This window comes from Balaenoptera ricei, chromosome 9 (assembly GCF_028023285.1).
Source record: "Balaenoptera ricei isolate mBalRic1 chromosome 9, mBalRic1.hap2, whole genome shotgun sequence".
NCBI lineage: Eukaryota > Metazoa > Chordata > Mammalia > Artiodactyla > Balaenopteridae > Balaenoptera > Balaenoptera ricei.
In genome coordinates, this window is record NC_082647.1 from 55,619,063 (window position 1) to 55,641,500 (window position 22,438).

The following is a 22,438-nucleotide window of genomic DNA, read 5'->3' on the forward strand; positions in this document are numbered from 1 at the left end:
TTTTTATAAATGTAGTTATAACTGTGATTACATAATCCTTTAAAAATGTTATTAATTCCTTATATAATTATCATTTTTAATATGTTTTGATATTACCTTTTTACAGTGACATTAAAATAATAAGCAATTTGTCCTCATGGAGGACAACACTCCCTTTTTCTTGCTGTCTGGTGAACGTTGGGGTGGGAGTTGAGCACAGCAAGAGTGATGAGACCACTCACTCTTAGCACTCCTATGGTCATGATGGAATGTACAGTTTCTTAAGGAAGAGTGATTTTGTTACAGCTAAACCTTAAGGATTGGTGTATGTAGACATAAGAGAGTTTCTTTTGTATTAATTAGTGTTATCTGAATATTTTGATTATGTGTTTGCATTATTGCTAAAGGGTAACAGAGGAGTAACTTTGTATGACTGAATTTTATACAGTCATGATTTACGACAGGGGTCAGGTAAATATTTTCAGCTTTGTTGGCAATATGATCTCTGTTGCAAGTATAATTTTGTTGTAGCTTGAAAGTCATAAGACAATATGTAAATGAGTGTGACTATGTTCCAATAAACTTCAGGACACTAAAACTTGATTTTCATATAATTTTCACATGCTATGATATTTTATTCTTTTTTAGATATCCCCCCATTAAAAAAATATAAAAACCTTTCTAAGTTTATGGGATATATGAAAATAGGTAGTGGGCTGGTTTCCAGCCCCTAATTTAGACTGTACAATAACATGGAAAATATTCATAATATATTGAGTTAAGAAAAAGCAGGTTACAAAACACTATCTGTAGTGTAGTCCCATTTATGTTAAAAAACAATCATCAGTATACAGGTAGCACTAGAAGAAGGGCTATCAAAATGTTAATGGTGGCTCCCTGTTGGTGATTAGATTATGGGTAAATTTAAACTTCTACACTGTGTTCATTTGCATTTTCTGAGTTTTGTACCCTAAATATTTATTATGTTGTTTTTAAAAATAAACATTCTTGTATCAGAAAAAAAGTTATTTAAAAACTGACAGAATCTACATTTTCAGCAAAACTGGGTTATTCATTGTTAATTAGTTTGATACAATCTGTTTTGTTTACCCTCTGCTTCATTTTTAGCCAACAAGTCCCAAATTTGGAAAAGCTGACTCATATGAAAAACTGGAAAAACTAGGAGAAGGATCTTATGCTACAGTATACAAAGGGAAAAGCAAGTAAGTTCATTAATTTTTGAATATTTCACATGTAAAATATACCTGTTCTCTTAGTATTAAGTAACAGTATGTTTAAATAATTTTTATTTAATACAGAATAGATTTTCCTCCCTCAGGTTTTTTGTTGTTATTGTTGTTGTCATTGTTTTAACAATTGTAAAAGTCAGTAGATTTGGTTTTCTCCGTGAGCAAACAGTTTTGCAGACCTGTCCAATTTATCTTTTCTGTCCTTCCCCTCTTCCAACTTTGTTTTCTCTTTCTCTCATTGGAACCCTCAAATGAGAATTCATTTCCAGGTGAATGATGTGATTGATTTCTCATGGAGGTTTAGCATTTGCTTAAGAAAAGAGTACTGATCTGACAAAGCCAAATGTATTGATTATTCTTGACATCTTTTTAACTTGAGCTTTTACTCCATCTTTCAGAAGTCACTTAATTAAACAAACTGCAAACTCTTTCTTTCTTCCTGTCTCCTTTGGCATCATGCTGCATATATTTCCACACAGAGAAACAACTCTTCCCCCCTTTTTCCTCTTCCCCCACATTCTCTCTCAGGGTCAGGGCACAGATTTGGATTCTTAAAAAGCTTGCCCCTATATGTTTCTGATAGGCCTCCTCCCTCTCCCATATTGATTAAGAGCACAGATTTGGTGGCATGTAGCTTGTAGAAACTTTTAATACTCTTCCTGAAATAACTACAGGAGACAAAAGCCTCATTTTACCTTAATAACAATACCAAATAGTGTTGAAAAAAATTTTTCTAAACTATCCTTGTTTTTGTCTCCCTTTTATTTCATTATATAAGATAGGAAATTCTAACTAATTACTCAGCAGTAATTGAATTACTAACTAAGCTAAGTAATTAAAGAGACAGAGAAGACAATTCTCTGAAGGATCATTCTAAACACATAATTGGAAATTTTGACTATGTGCTTATTTAGGTACTCTTTGGCTTTTCTGGAATGTAGTCTTATACCTTTGTTCATAGTTTTCAAGTTAAGAAGATAAAGCAATATTCCTGATAAAGGAAGATATGTAAGTAAGGAAATTCAGAAATGCTATAGATCAAAACTGAGTATTAATTTTAACTCTTAGACATTTGCCCAAAAAAAAAGCCTTTAAAAAATTTGAATAGAAAAAAAATATGATGGGGAAGGAAAAAAAAATCTAGAGGGCTGTTAATGGCTTCACTGTGTCTCTTAAGCATTATGGAATGTCATAAACAGTTGAGTTAATTTCAATAGTGGTTGTGTCCCAAGTTTTTGTATTTTTTCCTAAGGAAAAATAGTACTCTACTGTGTAACAATTACTTGCACCTTTCATGTTAATAAGGTGAAGATAACTACACTGGATTAAGCAATTATTTTGTATAAAATATGGTATATTCATTGTCTCATTTATTCTTCATAACACTCTATAAGAAAGGTGCCATTTTTATATTATTATCATCTCTGCTGGACCAGACATCTTGGTGCTTAGAGAAATTTAGTCACTTGTCCAAGTCAGTACAGGTTATTAGTGACAGAACTTGTCTTGGCTCATGTCTCTCTGGTTTGAGGTCATCTTTTCCTAACCATTTTACATACTGCTTCCACAGGATAAGGCCTTCTTGGAAAGACTTAATCCTTGTTGAATATTCCAGATGGTTCTCCCAGATGCTCTGATTTGTTTTAATCGTGGATCAAACAGAAGCAAACATACTATTTCACCATAAGGAAGTGCCTTCCCACCAAAGATATACGCTCAGCTAATATCCAAATGCAATATAATAACTCTTTTAAATGTTTAACTTTAAGATTTATGACAAAATCTTGAAAGATAGTTGAAACATTCTCCATTTATTATGCCCAAATAAAAGAAAGACTGCCTTTTAAGTACCTGCAATCTTTGAGAAGGATAGTTCTGGACAGTTAATACTTTTCACTCCAGAAGGTCTCAATGTATTTTGTCAGCATTTCTCAAGCAGTTTAAAGCTTGCTGGTCACATGTACTATTTAATTTCCTCCAGCTGGAGATGAAAGCCATTGACCACTCAGCTGCTTTAGGAGATGACAGGCTGCTTGTGCTTATTTGCTTTACGGTGGCAAGGTCAGGCCAAAGAACAACAGTTACGTGCCATCTAGCAACATTAAGAGAGCTGAGTTTGGTGTGTCTCCTGAAGCACTACGTAATTTAAAGAGTCAACTGAATGTTAGGATCCCTGTTCCAGTACTCCTAACCACTTTCCCATAGCTGTCTGCATCCCTGCCTCCATCTTTAAACGTTATCTTTAGCATCTACCCCAAGAGCAGCCATCGTTATCTTGCAACAAAGCTGCGTGGCATTTGTAGAGATACCCCTGATACTCAGTTGGTGAGCATTTTATATATATGTGTATTGAATTACAGGTGTCAAGTTTGGATTTTGCCATAAACCTCATTATATTCATTTGCTAGGACTGCTAAAACAAATACCATAGAGTGGGTGGCTAAAACAACGGAAATTTATCATCTCTTAGTTCTGGAGGCTAGATCTAAGATCAAGGTATTGGCAGAGTTCGTTTCTTTCTGAGGGTTGGTCCTGTAAGGGAGAATCTGTTCCATGCCTCTCTCCTAGCGTCTGTGGTGTGCTGGCAATCTTCGGCATTCCTGGCTCATAGATGCACCACCCTGATGTCTGCCTTCGTGGTCACATGGTGTTCTCTCTCTCGGTATGTTTGTCTCCACATCCAAATTTCCCCTTTTTGTAAGACCACTAGTCATTTTGGATTAGGGCCCACTGTAATGACCTCATTTTAGCTTGATTACTTCTGTAAAGACCTTATTTCCAAATAAGGTCACATTCTGAGGTTTTAGGGGTTAGAACTTCAACATATCTTTTTTGGAGGATACAGTTCAATCTATAACACTCATTAATTTCAAACCTCACTAATTTGGCATTGTGTTCATGATAATATTCTTCTTCATCTCCATTTATGATACATGTAAGTCATCTTTTATTTCATCGTTCAAATATATGAGCAAAGGATATCCCCCCCATCAAAAGATTTGTGTAATTGTTGACTTTGATACAGTTGCTGTCAGCCATTGTTTAGAAACCTGAGAAGAAGTACAAAGACTTTTTATTACTCTTGAATTCTCTTGAGTTTCTAATTCCTGTAGGGATACATAGGTTGGGGAGAAGTTGACTGAGATTCCTGTACTGTGTAGGCCCCTTGGTAATGAGCTTGCCTCTAAAGAATGTGGCTGGTTAACTGCAACCATATCAACATACAACACTCACAAATAAGTTTTCCTATTAAAAAAAAAAAGCTTTGAACTTCCCACAGTTTTATATTTGAGTAGAGATTTGTTTTGTTTTGTTTTGAAACCGGTGTTCTCCAGCTTCTTAATACTTTCTTTGTGCGTGTGTGTTTCTGTCTGGGGAAGGGAGGCAGTTTATCATCACTCTTGCTACTAATCTTTATCCTGGTTTGATTTCCTGGTTATGTTCTCTCTTCTAAATCCCTGTAGCATTTAATATACGATTTTAAAAAATCACACAGTGTATAATATGCTACATTTTAAAACATGTGGCATTTAAAAATGCCTTTAGTTCAGCCCCTTGAAATCATCTGTTTCCCAAGGACATTTGTATCAATACATTAAGAGACTCGTTAACAGTTTTTTAGCTTATTTAATTAATGATGAGTGTTTGTTATGTTGTTTTTATGCCCCTTCTATGCTGTAGGTGAAAAAGAGGGAATTTAGATACAGATTCTGCCCTCAGGAAACTTAACAGTCTTGACGGGAGATGGTCCATATACGTAAAGAACTCTGTATAAGTTAGAACGTAGTGTGTTCTATATAAGATAGAATGCAGTAAGAAAGGCCCAGGTAAAATGCTGTGGGGTTTCAAAAGGAAGGAAGAGAGGATGAGGTTGACTAAAGTATTTTAAATGTGTGCTCTCCAGTGGTGACTGATTGAATTCACAGCCTCATGTGCTTTTAAATCAAGCCTCCCTCATCACTGTGTATATTTGTGGAACTCCTTGGGAGAGTTCCCTTTTGGGACTTGGTCCTCTAACCACATAGAATGAAATTTTCACCAGACTCTTCACAAAATCTGTTTAAAGCCTGAGGGCCTTAAAGTAAAATTAATTATTTATTTGAATTATTGTGCACATTTTGATAAAAGCGAAAGTGTTATGTTTGAGTGTTAAAGTGGGATTGGCATTAGACAATGTAATTTGGACGGGTTGGTGGGTTGTTGATGTATGAGCACCCATGAATGCCCGGCTGTTGTAGGTAAGAGCTATGGGCACCAGCTACCTCAACTCCCAGACTTGGAATACGGTGGGACCCGTGTGTTCCTCAGCGCACTGGGATCTGCGGGTGGAGTGCAGACGAGTTCTCCCCGACCCCATGCCTGAACCCCCTGTCCTCCTGGATTCCACACCCCGCCCCGAGTGGTGAGAAGCTATAAACCTTTACTCTTGCCTGGGACAGACTCCTTCCTCCTTTAAAGGAGTGCGAGGCTGTAGCTCCTTGCTTTTGACCTTCTCATGCTTCTAGTGTCATTTACGGAAAGAAGAAGTTTGCTCTTTGTTCCATCTCTGGAATTAGAGTATTGGACTTACTCAGACTAAGTCCTCCCCCAGATGACCCTGATTTCTGGTCATTTTTTTCTGCTTATCTTCAGTTTCTGTTGAGGTGCAGATGCCAAAGCCTTACTCCTGCGGGAGCCCGCTAAACAGAGGAGACGGCCCACGCTGGTCTGTGCCAGCTGTAAATTGTTATCTCAGAGGTCGGTAAGAACAATGGAGGAATTTGGTCACTTTATGTAACACGAGATTTATGTGATTGAAAATGCCAGTCTTCTGTTAGCATTTCATTCTGCCAATTTGTGCTGAATCATTGAACTTGAATTCAACGACCTCATAAATTGAGAGACTAGGCCAAACCAAGACTGAAATACACTAAATACATTTCAAAGAGCTCTTCAAAGCCGCAGGAGAAATAGGAGGAAGAAATACTGTTAATTAAAACAAGCAGCAGCAAGAAGAAAGGCAGCAGCAGTCAACCACCTTTTCAGAATATGTGAGATTAAAGAGCTGGCTCTTACTGCTGGCCCTGAAGGTCAGCTCCACTGAAACACTATCAGGAGGAGTTTGAAGAATTCTGGAAGTCAGAAATCCCCAGATGGAAAACACTGGACTCCTGGTTCGCTGAAGTTTCAATCTTCAGTGTTGACACCTGGACTGTCATGCTGACTTCCAGCATCCTGAGAGGTTATGTACCCACAAACGGGAACTCTGTACAAAAGAGAGGCAAATCTGATTACATTTTACGGGCTCTGCTGCACTCTCTGTTTCTCATTAGGTCTGCTCTGATTTCTTTTAGACTTTGGGTCCATAGGCTTATTATCACAGCTCACTTCAAAGATCAAGCCTGTAACCACACTATTAGTCACAGGATATGAAAATGGCATCATACTATGATAATACAATCAGTGTTAGCTTTGTAATTTAATGCACAAAATATGGCATTACAGTGTACAAGAGAAACTGGATTTAAAAAAAAACCTAATGAAATGAATGGACTTTGTGTCATGTGATTTTCAGATCTGGTGCTCCTTGTGTACAGATGAAAGTAGAGTTCTTATCCTTACCTGCTCCAAGGAGGATAATAGCCCACCCACCAACATCTGCTCATTTTATTTTCAAAAACCTTAAAGCCTATTCAAATTGCAGATTCAGCCCTGACTTCCTTTTCAGGAAGAATGTAAGGCATTAGGAGCTGGTTCGTGGGTACAGCTGGTTCCATTTAGCTTGCAGCAGATAAACAAACAATACCTAATCTTTTTGACAGAAGTGACAATGAGTATATTGTTTAAGCAAGAAGTATGATTTTAATTATTAGACCAAACTGTACAAGGATCACTTTTCTATTAGACAGTGTTTTAATGTTGGCCTCTGTTAGCCATTTTTATTATCAGGGTCTTTGATCATTTGATTGGGAGACCCTCCAAACAATCAGTGATATTTCCTGTCTTCAGAGCTGTAGTGCAGCTGGTGAAAATGGAGGCATTCCTTGGATAGTGGAGGAATTTTTTGAAAGAGTTAGTGTAGAAATTTCCAATTATCATAATGTCAGGGCTCCTAGAATCTCTCTCCCATAGTTCAGCTTAAGTGGTTTTTGAGGAGGACTAGAGGAAGGACATGATGATAAGATTGGTTTCAGTCTAAAGCAAACCCACATTCCTGAGTTGCTTCATTGTTATTGTCATCCTTTTATTTTAAACCAGGATACATTTGCTGATACCTGGAGACATTTTTGGTTTCATAACTCAGGGAGCGGTAGTGGTGTTACTGGCATCCAGAGGCCAGGGATGTTGTGAAACATCGTACAAAGGAACAGGACAGTCTCCCGCAACAAAGAATTGTTTGGTCCAAAGTGTCAATAGTGCCAAAGTTGAGAAGCCCTGGTCTAAACAAGGAATGCATAGAGGCATTGCCCATTTAAAAGAGCTGTTTCCCTTGGAGACATTTACTGAGCCCATACTGTGTTCAGTGTACTGGGCCAGGCATTGGGTATGTAATGGTGGGCAAAACTGAGTTTCTCTTTCCATGGAACCTGTTATCTGGTAGGGAAGGCAAAGATTACTCGAGTCAGCAGATACATCTGTACTTTTAAGTTGCAAAGAGGAAAAGAGAGCTATGAGAAATAATTAAGATAGAGAGCGGTGGGTTATATATGTTTATGTGAGGGAGAGAGGCGGGCAATGAGTATACCTTAGATGGATGGACAGTGGAAGCCTAGCTGATGAGCGGACATTTACACTTAGATCTGAAGGAGGAGATGTGACCGACCAGGTAAAGAGCAGGGATAAGAGTGTTTCAGGCCAGACCCCCAAGAAGAGCTTGGTATTTTCTACAGACTTGGAGAGCCCCATGTGACTGGGAGTTCAAGGGAGATTGGTATGAACTGAGTTTTGAAAAGTTGGCAAGGCCTTGAGGACCGTCTTAGGAATGTTCTGCTTACGTATTACTGCAAGATGAACCACCCCAAAGCTTAGAGAGTTAAAACGACAGCTATCATTTATTTTGCTCATGGACCTACTCTTGGGAAAGGGCCGGACAGGAAAAGCTTGTTTTTGCTCCATGTGGCATCATTTTGCACAGCTGGACTGAGATATGAGGGATCCATATATGATTCACTAAAAAGATATAAAATAGAATCATATTAAATGCTCAATTAAAATCAGAGGGGGCAGAAAAAGAAGAAGGAAAAGGACATACAATGAATAGAAAACAGTTTACAAACAGGATAGCTATTAATACACTTATATGAAAATCACTTAGAATGTAATTGGTCTAAATACACCAATTAAAAGACAGCTATTGTCAAAGTGGATAAAAAACAAGACCCAACTATATGTTGTTTACCAAAAACCCACCTTAAGTATAAAGACTCAGGTTAAAAGTAAAGTGATAGAGAAAAATATACCATGCTAACTCTAATTAAAAGAAAACTGGAGTTAGCTATATTAATTTCAGACTAAGCAGACACTTCTGATGATTCAGAAGACCATCAGGGATAAAGAGGAGCATTCCATATGATAGAAAGGTCAGTTTCCTAAGAAGACGCAACGATTCTTAATGTGTATGTACCAAACAAAGTGTCAAAATACATGGGGCAAAAACTGATACAACTGAAAGGATGAATAGGTAAATCCACTATAGTAGATGGAGACTTCCACACCCCTCTGTCTGTCAGTAACTGATAGATCATGCAGGCAGGAAGATCAGTAAGGAGTAGATGACCCGAACAACACCAAGATACAGAAAGTGGAAGCTGCCTGTATTTTAAGGCCTGTGCCCAGAACTGGCACAGTGTCACTTTCACCTACTTTATTTATCAAGTATTTGAAGAGACCAGATTCAAGGGGAGGGGAACACAGACTGCACCTCTCAGTGAAGAATGTCAAAGAATCTTTGGGCCATGTTTTAATACCTCACAATACAGTTTGGATTTCATTTTAGTGTGGAATTAAATCTTTGCTCTTACCTTTGCACAGAGCTCTTTCACTTACCTTTTCTGACCACACACTCATTGACTACTTCTTGGATTAACCTCACTCTTTTACATAATATTCCCAAGAAGGATAAAGATCCAGTTTGGTATAAGGTGCTTTGTGTAGAGGGGGACCTTATGAACTGGTTTGCTTGGGACAATCCTGGTTTATGCTTGTTGTCTTTGTGTAATTATTAATAGCGCTCCTTTTTGCTAATTCACTGTTTTTACTATTCGGTGTCTCCATTTGGATGATAAAATATATGATCACCTTCCTTATGTAGTGCTTTATTCCTCTAGAACTTGCTAAAACATTTTGCCAAAAAACAAAATTTGATTAAAGTATTGTACTATGGAGACCAATCGAGTATTTAGAAGCATTAATTGTAGTGAACCTTTGGGAGATTTTTTGAACTGTTTGTGATTATTATTGAACCTCTAATGAAGATTTGTCAATTAATTTTAAAAAGTTTCATGGCCAATTAATGAGTTTTAGGTACAGCACATGCTCTTGGACAGCAAGGTATGGAGACTAGACTTCAGGAATTTTGTGAAATAGCAACTGATCAGTCTAAAATTCAAATGACTTACCCAGATCCCTTACTACTCATGACATAAATGATAGGCTCAGAGTAATTCAAGTTAGCAGAAATATTAGAAATTTGAAACATGAATTAATGAGTAAGCTGGGGCTTGGGTGAAATCAGGAGCTTTTAGAGCCCAAAGCTAATGGGTTGTAGTGTCAATGAATTTTAGTCAAATGCTTGCAGTCTATTTAGCACTGATAGATGCAAAAGGAGTATACTATACCATTAGGAGCAATTATAATAATGGAGAGATAGCACGTACTTGAAAATTCAGGACTCCAAATTGCATAGGTTAATCAAGTGCAAAATTGGATTGTAGACACTGTTGATTTGGGGTGATTTTTGAGGAATATGAGATCTGGTAGGCCAGGATCAAAAAGGAAGTCTTTGGAAAAAAGGACTGGGGTTTGATCTGATTCTTTCCCTAAGTATGTTTGGGTTGTCCCTGAAGTTCAACTTCAGGCTCTTGTTTGTTGCCCCATCATAATGAACTGGAGAGAGATATCTTCCTTTGTCACTAAAATCTGAAAATGGGAAAGATAATACACGCTCAGTGGCTTTTATTCAGAAAAATATCTGAGCTCAACAAATAGACAGGAAATTATTTTAAAGATCTCAGGCATGAGACATTTTTCACGCTTAATGGTTGATTCCAAGCAAATATGTGCTCCCTTCCTTCTATGGTTCAAGGAAACATATATTTCCCTGTATAAACAAATTCTTTGAAAATTTAAAAGATAGTTCTGTCTCTAGTTCAAAATGGTCTACTTGGGATTGCTGTGTTTTTAACTATCTCTGTTTTCAGGGATTTAAATCAATGATCCTGCAGATCCACCAGCACTCACTGAGCCAAGGGAAAATTATAAACACTAGGAACTTTGGTTAACAGTCGAAAGTCCTGTTGTAACTCAACTGAGAATAAGATAGACGTCATTCCTAGTTGGCCTGATGGGTGAGACAAGAGAGTGAATTCTGAAGCAGCTTAGCGCCCGGCACAGGTACCCACAGACAAAAAAGCCCCTGAGGAAGCAGAAAAGGAACCAATGGCTTTTGTTGTGTGTCTGATTAAACCTCTTAGGAGAAAGAAGAGATACTGGGAAACTAAATAAACGTTAACAAACGAGGCCTGTTGGGGATCCCAGAGGAAGCTGAATTCCTAATGAGAAGGCAATGGACTAGGTTAAACGGTGACACTTTTTTTTTTCCCACTTTATGTCCTGGGAAACTTTCAATGTTAAGCTCTGGAGAGTTGAGTGCACCTGGGATGCTGCCCAAAGTAAAGCACAGAGGATGATTAAATTAAAATAGAATATATCTCATCTCTGAGTGAAATAGAAGAGATGAAATAATAGAACACCAACAGAGTTGGACAAAGGAAGAACCAAAGAGTATGAGAGGGATTGCCTAGAGAGAGCGCAAGAAAACCAGCCAAGCACCAAGGAAGGAAGAGAGTTGCTGAAAATGCGGATGATGGTGTCAGATATTCAGCAAAGGCAAATCAGATGAGTCCTGAAAAGGACCCACTAAATTTGCAATTAGGAAGGTTTTTCTTAAATACGTGCAGGGAACTGGTGGGGATGGAGACCTTATTGCTTTGGGTCAAGAGAGAAAGGGAAAAAAATGGAGGCTGAAATGCAAGCTATTCTTTTGAGGAGTGAGGCAGGGGAGGAAAGGAGAACAAGAAGAAAGGGCAAAAGTGTTTTTGTTGTTTTGGCTTTAAACTAAATGGGAGGGAATTGAGTACGTATATGGATTATAACAAGGGAGTCGGTTTTTACTCTCTCTTTTTAGGGAGAGAGAAAATGATTAAGAAAACACCTGAAATATATTCTGGATGAAGACATTTGAGGAGTTCTCCTTTCTCTGTCACTCGATCTTTATTCATATGTCCCTGATAATTGGTCTCCCCCTGTCTTGTTCTGGTAATATATAAATCTGAATTGTTTTTCTTGCCAGCTTCATCTCATTTAGGACTTAGTCCTACGAGGACATTATCCTTCTTAAATATCTCTTCTCTTTTTACTGGTGTTCTTTAAAACTTCAAATACACCATTAAACTTTCTGTGTAGCACATTGGTTTCTCCTCTTGGTTCTTCATTGATACTAGTTGTAATTTTAAAATAACGTCTATTTATGTGAATCTTCTGTCTCTCTTGGTGCTTTCTCTTGGTAATTAGGGTCATGAAATAAAGCTGATATTTATTGAACACTGGGTTAAGCTCAATTTTCTCACCTATTAAAATAGGGCTGATAATGGAATTGGTTTCACACAGCTGTGAAGAATATCTATGAACGAATACCTTTGGAGCACTTAGAACCGTGTCTCACGTGTTAAATGAATGTCACCTATTACTTTTCCCTTTGTTTCTTTTAACAGTTCTAGAAAAGCTTTGGGATGAGATTATTTCCCTCATTTTACAGATGTAGAAACTGAGGCCCATAAAGTTTGAGTAACTTGCCCACAATCACACAGCTAAGGGTCAGAGCCAGGATTTAGATACAGGCAGTGCAACTCCAGAGCTGAGTTCTTAATTTTTATCTCCCTTTATTTTTGGGGGGGGGAAATGTTAAAATCTGCTTTCTTAAAATCTATGCTTACTCTACCCCTTTGTTAATGATAAACTCTAGGGGTATATAGCCATTTTTTCCCTGTGATTCTCATATCTTTCCTCTGTGCCAGTATTGTAATTTCTCTTTAGTTATTTATCATTTGTATTCTCCACTATTCTAAGCAACTTCACAGTGACATCATAGTTATTTTTCCCCTTATTTCATCCAAGTGATTTGTGGCTTTCCATGTAGGAGGTGCCTGCATGAAATAGAACACTCACTGCTCCGCTTCCCTTTTCTATTGGATAAAGTTATTTTGCACAAGGTTTCCATTCCACTGCTACTTTTTTTTTTAATTAAAAAAAAATTTATTGGAGTATAGTTGATTTACAATGTTGTGTTACTTTCAGCAAAGTGAATCAGTTATACATACAGATATATCCACTCTTTTCTAGATTCTTTCCAGGGTCCTAGGTAGCTAATGAAACAACACTGTTGCCATTGCTACCTTTTCATTGCGGACCTCAGCCCAAGATTTGATGGCACCCATTTCTCTTTCTCTTACTGCTTTTTTTATTCTATTCATATGGCAAATGTAACTCTTGATCTGCCAGTACCTTTACAACCCTTTTATCCTTCTCATAAATAATGGAGAAACTAATATTATAGTAAGAATTGCACCTTAACAAAATAAAGTGCTTTCAAATAGGTTTTTGAGTAAATCAGAAACTCGGTACCCTTGAGCCCCCATCCAAAGTATACTCCCAGCACCAGCTGTACATGTAGTTAAGCATTCAACGTTGAATTAAGAGGAGAAAATGATTCTCTCTACCTGTTACGTCCTTTGAAAGTCTTGTCAAATTTTCATGGTCCTTGTTCTTATATTTAGTCACTTCCTTATGGATTTGTATCTAAGGTACCTTTATATTGTTTGTATGTATTTACTCACACAAACTTTCAGGTGACTTCATTAATTTTAAATGATTTTTGTGATGGTTGACATGACCTGAGCTAATTTACTGTTGACCCATCTGTTAAAAAAGGCTTGTTTAATTAATAAGACCTGAAGAGAACAACTGTAGTTAAGGTTATTTTGCCTAATAAGTATGGTTATGTGGATGATGGTTCATCACAAATGCGATTATTGAAGCTGACATGGCCAGATTTCTATGTAGAGACAATGTCGGTAGCTACTTAATAATCAGCCTGTATAGTTTTATTTCCCTTTCTACTTTTCAAAACATTTCCCTTGTATTATATATATTCACATAGCATATGAATATACAGATATTCATATATGTGTGTATATATGAAAAAGAAAATACAAAGAGGTAGCAGAGATTGTCTTTGAAAGTTAGAGAAAGTCGAGTTGACAGGTTGAAAGATGGGTGTAAGTTTATACCCCTGAGTAGTAACATGCTGCACTGAAGACTTGGATGTCTCAACTTCTCATCTGTCACTTTCTTACTGTACTTCAGAGTTGGAGTCATTCCATATATCCAAAATGAGTAAATCTCCCTGTTTTTTCAAGTCTCATATAATTCGGTCATATTTTCTCCTTAGTCACTCAAAATGAGTAAGCTATGAGCATAATGATTGAATGCTTACCTGATACATGATTAATCATGTTCTCTCACTTTCTGAAGTTCATAAACTGAATCCAACTGACTAATTAGAGGTCTGGATTTTTAAGATCATGGTTAAAAAGAAGAAAAAATTTTTCTTTAAATATTTGAGTATTTAAAAACAAAGAAAAAAGGAAAGGCAATCCTATGTGTTATAACCAGACCAAGCTGTTTATCTACCATGGACACAGGACATTAGTTGTCTAGGGTCCATTTTACTTGCATTTTTTTATATAGCTACATTCTATTTTTTTAAACAAGAAAAGAATATAAATCTTAGAAAAGAGGAAAATGATAGACAGTTACTAAGTGAACAAATATCTGCAGATCTTTGACAGAAAGATTTAGGTATATGTATTTAATTTACCCAATTTACAGATATACTATTTTTTAAACTCACTTTAAGGTAACATGTTATACTAGCTAAAGTCTCTTTTATGTTCTGGGCTAGGATTTGTAAATAAGGTGCTGTTATGGAAGAGTTCCTCAGTTGGATGACTACTGATGATTTCCCATCTGCTTCAGTTGGAAAAGAGTCATGGCAGTTGCAGTCATCCCTCATTTTAGGGGAAAACCCTGCAAATATTTAATTGCTTTTGAGTGTATGTTTCCCCTGAAGTCAGGGACTTTACCCTCTAACACTCACCTTGAACTTAAATGAAAATCATTTCAGAAGGCTTTCTATAAGGACTGAGAAGATTGATACACAAAGGAGAGACATTCAGGATAGCTGAGTTTGGGGATTTCTTAGTTACAGAAATTGTTCTATCAGGGAGAGCTGATGTAATCTGTCCTATCTCTAGCTGTTACTTGTTTAGTCCTTGTTTGAGATAGTTGACTTCATTCATTCATGCGTGCAGTATTATTGAAGCCAGATTCCACAAAAGCCATAAAACATGGTTTCTCCCCAAAGTGGCTAAATTATGTCGTCTCACTGAGTAGAAATTAGATTTCTTGGAACTAGATTTGGTGGCCGAGCCTTAGCATTACTGAATAGCCTTTTAAGACCTTGTCAGTTTTCCTTACTTTGTACCCCTAAACCTAGCAAAACAAATTGCTCTGCAGAAAGAAGGATGCTAATGTCCTGTTTGATGTGATAAACACACATGTTATTGCTTGGAAAGCCCTGGAAGTAGCATAGTTGGATTTAACAAATTGTGTATTCAGCTTTCTTTGTCATTACAGTAAAGATTTGCCACCAAATATTTTATAGTTATATATGTATATGTAACTATAATATGTAAATCCTGGAAATTTATTCATTTTTAGTGTGTTTTAATTTATATTTATAAGTAAATTCATTTTATAGTCTGCTTTAATCTGCTTATATCATGGAGGTATAGTTAGTAGACTTATAAGCTCAGTTAATTTACCTTTGTTGGTTAGGAATAAAAATGTATGTTTAGCTTCAAAAGAACGTTGTTGACCTATTAGCTTTTCCTTCATTCAAAGCTCTACCCTAAAAAAAATGTAGGCAGGTAATGAAAATACTGGTGTCTAATAAGATCAAATATCTAATTACTTTATTGGATCAATTTTGTAGTGGACCTGGCATCAAAATCCCTCTCGAGTCTACTTTTCTTTCCTTATGTCCTACTGCTTCCCTAGTTTCTACTCTCTGTACTTTAAATGTGCCTCCCCCCACCCCTTCTGCACCTCTGTTTATGATAGATCCCTCTATGTAAGTAGCTTGCCTCCCCTTTCTACATGTCCACATCCTATCCCATCATCAAGCCCCACTCATATTATGAAACTTTCCTGGCTTCTGACAAGATACTCTCTTTGAATAAACTTCAGTTATACTCCTCTAAGCCCTCTTCTTAAGAGACTAGGCCCTGACTTTGACTCACCTCCACCCCCCCCCACCCCCCCCACCCCCCCCCCCCCCCGTCCTTGCCAGGCTTGCATAACCCAGTTTTAGCAAGAATCCTGCTAAGTCAATTTAGAGAAAATCCCCCCATCCTTGATATCTGATGGCTCTGGCCTGTCTGCAGCAGGAATCTTGTTAGGTGAGTTTAGCAAGAATTCCCTACCTGTGATGTCTCTTCTTCGTAATTTTCCATCCACCAATGATCCCCTAACCTCCTCCTTGGCTATAAATCCCCACTTGTTCTTGTGGTATTCAGAGTTGAGCCCTGTATCTCTCTCCACTGTTGCAATAGTCTTGAATAAAATCTTACTATTTTAACAAATGTCAGAATATTTTTTTTCTTCTTTTTCCTAATTCAGTTACTGCCTTGCTTGATATCTCCTTTACCTCCTCATATGTATGTAACATATTCTTATATGTATATAACTTATTCTTCAGCATCTGTTACAGTGCTATTAATAGATGCTTAACAAACGTTAACTATGTAATGATTGGGGAAAATGTTTAGGAATGCTCTCATCAGGCCCTTTAAGTATGAGAAGAGACTTTGACATATGGCCCTTGGGAGTAGAGATTTGTAGTCAGGACATATGAAGTTCTTTCTTCAACTACACATTTGATTATCACGGGTCTCAGTTTTTCTGAGTGTAAGATTATATATCTGGGTTCATAGAGTAAAATCTGCTAGAATGTCTATCCTGGAGATAATTTGAGTGGTTGTTTCCTGTCACTGGGTTGCAGCATGCCAGAAGACTGAATTCCAGCCAGGCCAACTCAGAGGCACTGTGCCCCATAGGTCCTGCTGGCCACCCCACCTCTGCACCCCCCCCCCCCCCCCACCGTGGCTCTCAGCCCCATATACTGTCTCCTCATTCAGGCCTCTATTGCTTGGCTGGCAGGGTTGCTTTCACCAATAAATCAAAATACAAGAGTTATGAGATTTTATGAAATAAAGAAGTCCTGGGGCCATTTTCCTTAAAAGGAAAGTGTGAGCTTGTTTGAACTTGAGAAAGAAAATACTAGCTTGCTGTCCTGTTTGTAACATAAACTGGAGGTGTGGTGTGTGTGTCTGTGTGTGTGTGTGTGTGTGTGTGTGTGTGCATCTTTATTAGAATGGGAGAATGGGTTGAGAATGGTTTGAACTCTGAATACCCCTGCCTTAATGGCTCTCCTGGGCTGCTTTGTTTTATCCTGCTGTTTCGAACTTCACTTGATTTTGTGAGGCTGTGTTTGAATGGAAAATGCAAGATCTCTGTGGTTAACATTACTTGGCAGTGAGTATTTGGGGACTCTTCAAAGTCTTTTGGTGAATCAGTGACATGCTTTTTGGTGCATCTCATTTAACTTATTTGGAGATGCTTTTTTCCTGAAAGTGGAAGCTTGACCTCTCTCTTATCATGCTGAATATGTATGTCTCTACTAGAGGAAGGGGAACATTTACAACTCTGCTAGAGAAATGGAAACATCATGCTTAAAACATACCTTTGAACCAGGAAGCTTGAAATGCTATAAGGTTGAACATCGGACTTCACCCTCTTTTCTTTAATCCCAGCTCATGTAATGACTCACTGTGATTGTGGTGCTGTAGTTAGACTTTTAAAAAAGAAAATTGTGAATTATTTTTATTTTTGGATGTAGTATAAGATATAGCATGTAAGAATTAGCCAGAAAATAATAGGTAATCCAAGAAAGGGAAAAATGATAATATCATCAAGAAGTATATCCATTTATTTTCTGCTTTTTTGAAGCATTTTCTATGGTAAAAAAAGCTACTGAAGATAAAAATCTATTTGAAGTGGCAACTTGAGCTCAGAAGTAGAAAATTTGATTTCTCTAGAAATATAAAATGCAGCCTTTCCAAAGACCTCAGTAATATGTTTCCCCACACAAGTGTGCTTGAACACGGGACTAGAGAAAAACAACACAAAAAACTTCTCCTACTTCTTCTTTCTCTTTACCTTCACACTATCCCTTAATTCCTAGTTTTCAGTGCATATGAGTGTATAGAGATGTATGTTTAGGGATATGAATTGTTGTATGTTACAGATGAAAACTTATAGAACTAATTAATACAGGAAGCTTCAAATCTCACTATGTGTGAAAAATCAATCTCTAAAAACTTCTCAGAATAAACTACATTTTACTTACTTTTTATGAAACCCTCCCATCTCATCTAATAAATACAGCTCTTCTGTAGTAATTTTAGGGGTAGTATAACCAACCACCTTTACATCTATGGGTGTCCTGGGCATCTTTTCCATGCTTCCTGCCTTTTCTTGATAAGTTAACAATTCTTCCATTCTTTGTCTTTGATAACTTTGCTTATCTCTTTTTTTTTTTTTTTTTAAAGAAACTTACCTTTGTTTATTATGCATTTTAGTTGTTTGATACTGTCTTATTTCTTCTTTGGCTGGTAATCTCCTCAAGGGCTGTATGCATGTGACTTTTTGCTCTCCCCAGAATGGTTCCTTGTAACTGGAGGTGTTCCAGAAGAATACCGAGACGTGTACAACCTCTTGCCCTAAAACTCTGGAAGGTTAATGTATGAACATGGATGATAAAAGTCTCTCAAATGCAAACAAATATCAGACCAGATAACCACAGTACAATCCAGCTGAGTGAGGGAAGGAGAGGAAGCATCAGTAGCTCAGGAAAAGCTTAGGTTGAAGTTTACACACAAAAGATGCTATTGGGGTAGAAACAAGTGCAAATTACCTTCTGTTTTGCTTACATCATTGCTACCAAGGAGAGTTTGCTTTAAGCACTGAAGTGCAAAGCAAACATAGGAGTGAATTAAATTATCAAATGTCTTAGGAAGTCTGACAGCACGAGGGTTTTCTAAGGAGTTCTGATTTAAGACCTGAGATGACTGTTTCACAGACTTTTAAAGAAATTGGGAGTTGAGATTGTCCCATCATTGTTAATCATCTTTGAGGAACTATGAAAAACTGGAGAGACATTAGCAGCCTTGAGATGTCCAAATGTTCACAGAAGAAGATGGAAATGGTGTGGCTTCCTCCCTGCATGCCTTTCTCATTTCCCGTCCTCCAGTGGAGAATTTTAGGACAGATTATCACTCAGATTATTTCTGAGTAAATCAAAATAGGAAGAAAAATAATGATCTAGGAGTTCATAAAAAAACTATGTCATACCTAAATAACCTTAATTCCTCTTTCTGATGAGATTGTTAAGCTAGTGGACTGCAACACTGTAGATGCTGGGTATCTGCTTGTTTTTCAAACATGGGTAAATGTTCTGATTATGTTCTGGTAGGTAAGAGAGCCATAGACAGTTGAGTGATATGCTGTTTCTGGTGGTGGATTTAAAACAGGTTGGTAAGAGCGGTAGGGTTTCTAGTACCTCTATTACATGGTAAAGGGTTGACTCATTTGTTCAGCATGGAGCCCTAACTGTGTGCCAGATGCAGATTTTCCAGCACAGTCCAACAGTAGAGGCAGAAGGTCAGTGCAGTGGTTTGGGACAGAGGGCCATGGAGAGGAAGGGCTGGATTAGAGAGTTTGAAAGTGAAAAGGGAAGGAGGGAGGGGGGAAAAGAGAGAGAAAGAGAAGACAATCAATGAAGCCAGGTCCCCCAAAGGTGGATGGGGTGTGTGTCAAGAGTGTGGTGTCCAAGAGCGCTGCCTTGGACCTCGTCCTGTTCAGTGTTTCCATTCTACCTCAGATAAGGACACACAGAAGGATGGGCAACCAGTGCTTGTCAAAAACAAGATTGGAATTTAGACAGGAGAGGTATGAGCAGTTGGTTGCTGCTGACAAGTTGGAATCTTATTAGGAATAAATCAAACTCCTGAAATTATGTTTAAAAAGTGAATTATTAGGCCTAGGACAAGTTAGAGTTGGTGTGATTGCGGGGCCCATGAAGAAAACTGAGGGATTTTAATTGTTGGCAAGATCCATGAGTTAATAGTGTTTTGTGCTGATCACAGCCGAATACAGGCTGAGGCCAAATGAGTACCAGTCGAGTTTCTGGAATGGGGCAGGGTAGACTCCCAGTCTGCTCAGCACTTATCAGACCACATCTGGTAGTGTGTACACCTTGGCAAGCACATTTCAAAAGGGGTTAATCAGCCCCGACTTACCAAAAGCTTGCAACTAGGACTGTGAGGGCACTCAAAATAGTTGAAAAATTTTGAATGTTTACCGAGAAAAAGGAGACTTCAGTGTTGGAGAGACCAGGCAAAGGAAGAAAGACAACGAGCAGGTGATGTCGGAACCTGAAGGCTTATTTAACACAGTGGTTCTCAACCCTGGTGACACTTTACAGTCACCCAGCATGTTTTAAAAAAATATGGATGCTAGGACCCCTCACCGCACCAACTAAATCAGGGGTGGAGCCAGGCATTGGTATGTTTTAAAGCTTTCCAGTTGATTTAAAAATGTAGTCAGGGGTGAGAACCTGTACCTTGGTTTCCTGTGCAGCCACAGAGGCTGGTCCCAGCTCCAGGCCTTGCCTGATGCACGCAGAGGGCAGCCAAAACAGCAGTCCCTACTCCACCTGCTTCCAAGAGGCTGTCAGGATGGAATCTCCTCTGCTTCACACCACTGTTTACCACAGGCATGGTATAAAACGCCCTTGATGGTTTATTATTTTTCAGACCTCACCCCCGTATTTCTCACTATATCTCCTACTCTGTCCCTTCCCCATGTCCTTCAGGCTCTTTTTATGTTGTCTAGATCTAGATCTAGATCTAGATCTAGAATACTGTTTTCTGATTTACAAATGCTTACGTATGTTCGACTTTCTTCCGAGTGTTTTCTTTACTTCTGCTTTAACAGAAAATTGGCTCTCTCTTGAAGTTATTGCTTCCCTTGAAGTCCTCCAAATGACTCACAAGTTTTTATGTCTAGCCTAGACTTTTACGTCTAGACTAAGATCCTCCCAAATGGGACTCTTTATTCTCTGTCTAAATCTCTTCTTCTTTAGTTTCCCTTGAGTCAGTACACGTGCCTCCATCCACACAGAAACTAAAGTCAGGACATTTGGAGTCACCTTTACCACTTGCCCTATGCCCAATTCAGTTTATCCTAACAGTCTCTTGATTCTGTCTTCAGAATATTGTTTTCCTTTTCCCCATTGCTCCTACCAATACCCTGGTTCTTTGTGACCACCATCTTTCCCCTGGACCACTGTAGTAGCTGCCTGACCGCCCTCCCTGCTCGCACTATTGTGAGCCTTCAGGCTGTTCTCTACACGATAGTGAGGGAGCTGCAGACACACAATTTAATCATATTATCCCCTTTCTTAAGATTCCTCGGTGATTTTTTTTTAAAACAGTCCTTTCTGTGGCCCTTAAGGACCTGCATGATCTGGCTCTCCTGTCCCTCTCTGCACGTCCCCCTCTCCTACCCGCTGCCGGCCAACAAGCTCCAGCCACTCTTTCTTTCTTATAGTTTTGTTTAACACATTGTGTTCTCTGCCCCTGGGCTTTTGTACAGGTTGTTCCATCTGCCTGGAATGTTCTTTGCTTACTCTTCTATATTTCTTGTTTCAGCTTAAATGTCACGTTTTCAGAGAATCCGTCCCTGTCTAATCTAAAATAGGTTCTTCTTTTTTTTTTTTTTTTAATTGAAGTATAGTTGACTTACAATGTTTCGGGTGTACAGCAAAGTTATTCAGTTGTACACACATATATGTATTCTTTTTCAGATTCTTTTCCATTATAGGTTATTATAAGATATTGAATATAGTTCCCTGAGTTATGCAGTAGGTCCTTGTTGTTTATCTGTTTTATACACAGTAGTGTGTGTATGTTAATCCCAACCTCCTAATTTATCCCTGTCCACCCCCGCTTCCCCTTTGGAAACCATAAGTTTGTTTTCTGTGTCTGTGAGTCTATTTCTGTTTTGTAGATAAGTTCATTAGTATCATTAAAATAGGTTCTTTATCTTTTTTTATGGCATGCTGTGATTTTCCTTCATCGCATTTATCCCAATTTGTATTGGATATGTTTTTTAATTTTTAAAGAACTTCTTATGGAGTTTTGATAAACCCCCATCAGTTTCCAACACTGACAACCTGTGTCTAATCTTGTTTCATCTGTATTCATTCCTTCCAATTATTTTGAAACAAACCCCAAACATCATATTATTTCATTGTATATTTTTTTCTTTAACAGATAAGGACTCTATTTTAAAACACCTAACCATAATGCCATTATCACATGTAAAAAATTTAACTATTTCTTTATCATCAAATATACAGTCAGTGTTAAAATAAACTTTGTTGGAATCAAGATAAAATCGGGTCCATACATTGCAATTAATTGCCGTTAGTTCATCTCTCTCTTTTAATCTATGGGTTCTCCCCTCCTTTTTTTCTTGAAATTCATTTGTTGAAGAAACAAGTTCATTTCCCTATGGTTTCCTGTAGTCCGGAGTTTTCTGATTATATCCCAATGGTGTTATTTAACTTGTTCCCTTATTTCCTTGAAATAAGTAGTTAGATTTGGACGTGGCCAGATTCCAGTTGGATTGATTCCATTGAGGGGGATGAGTGCTTCCATCAGGGGGCACATAATATCTGGTAGCTTCTTTTTGTGACTTTAGCAACC

At 37.9% G+C, this 22,438-nt stretch overlaps 1 protein-coding gene across 3 annotated transcripts in view; it reads left to right on the forward strand.

Annotated features, from left to right (window-relative positions):
• The window catches only part of CDK14 (cyclin dependent kinase 14), a 573,947-nt gene that overhangs the window by 174,498 nt on the left and 377,011 nt on the right, over positions 1–22,438 (forward strand). For all 3 annotated transcript variants that reach the window (XR_009505030.1, XM_059933793.1, XM_059933794.1), the window contains one exon: positions 1,108–1,202. Coding sequence is in view for 2 of the 3 variants with exons in the window: in XM_059933793.1 (XP_059789776.1) it covers positions 1,108–1,202 (95 nt within the window). In the remaining variant the exon portion in view is untranslated. The remainder of the gene's footprint in view (positions 1–1,107; positions 1,203–22,438) is intronic.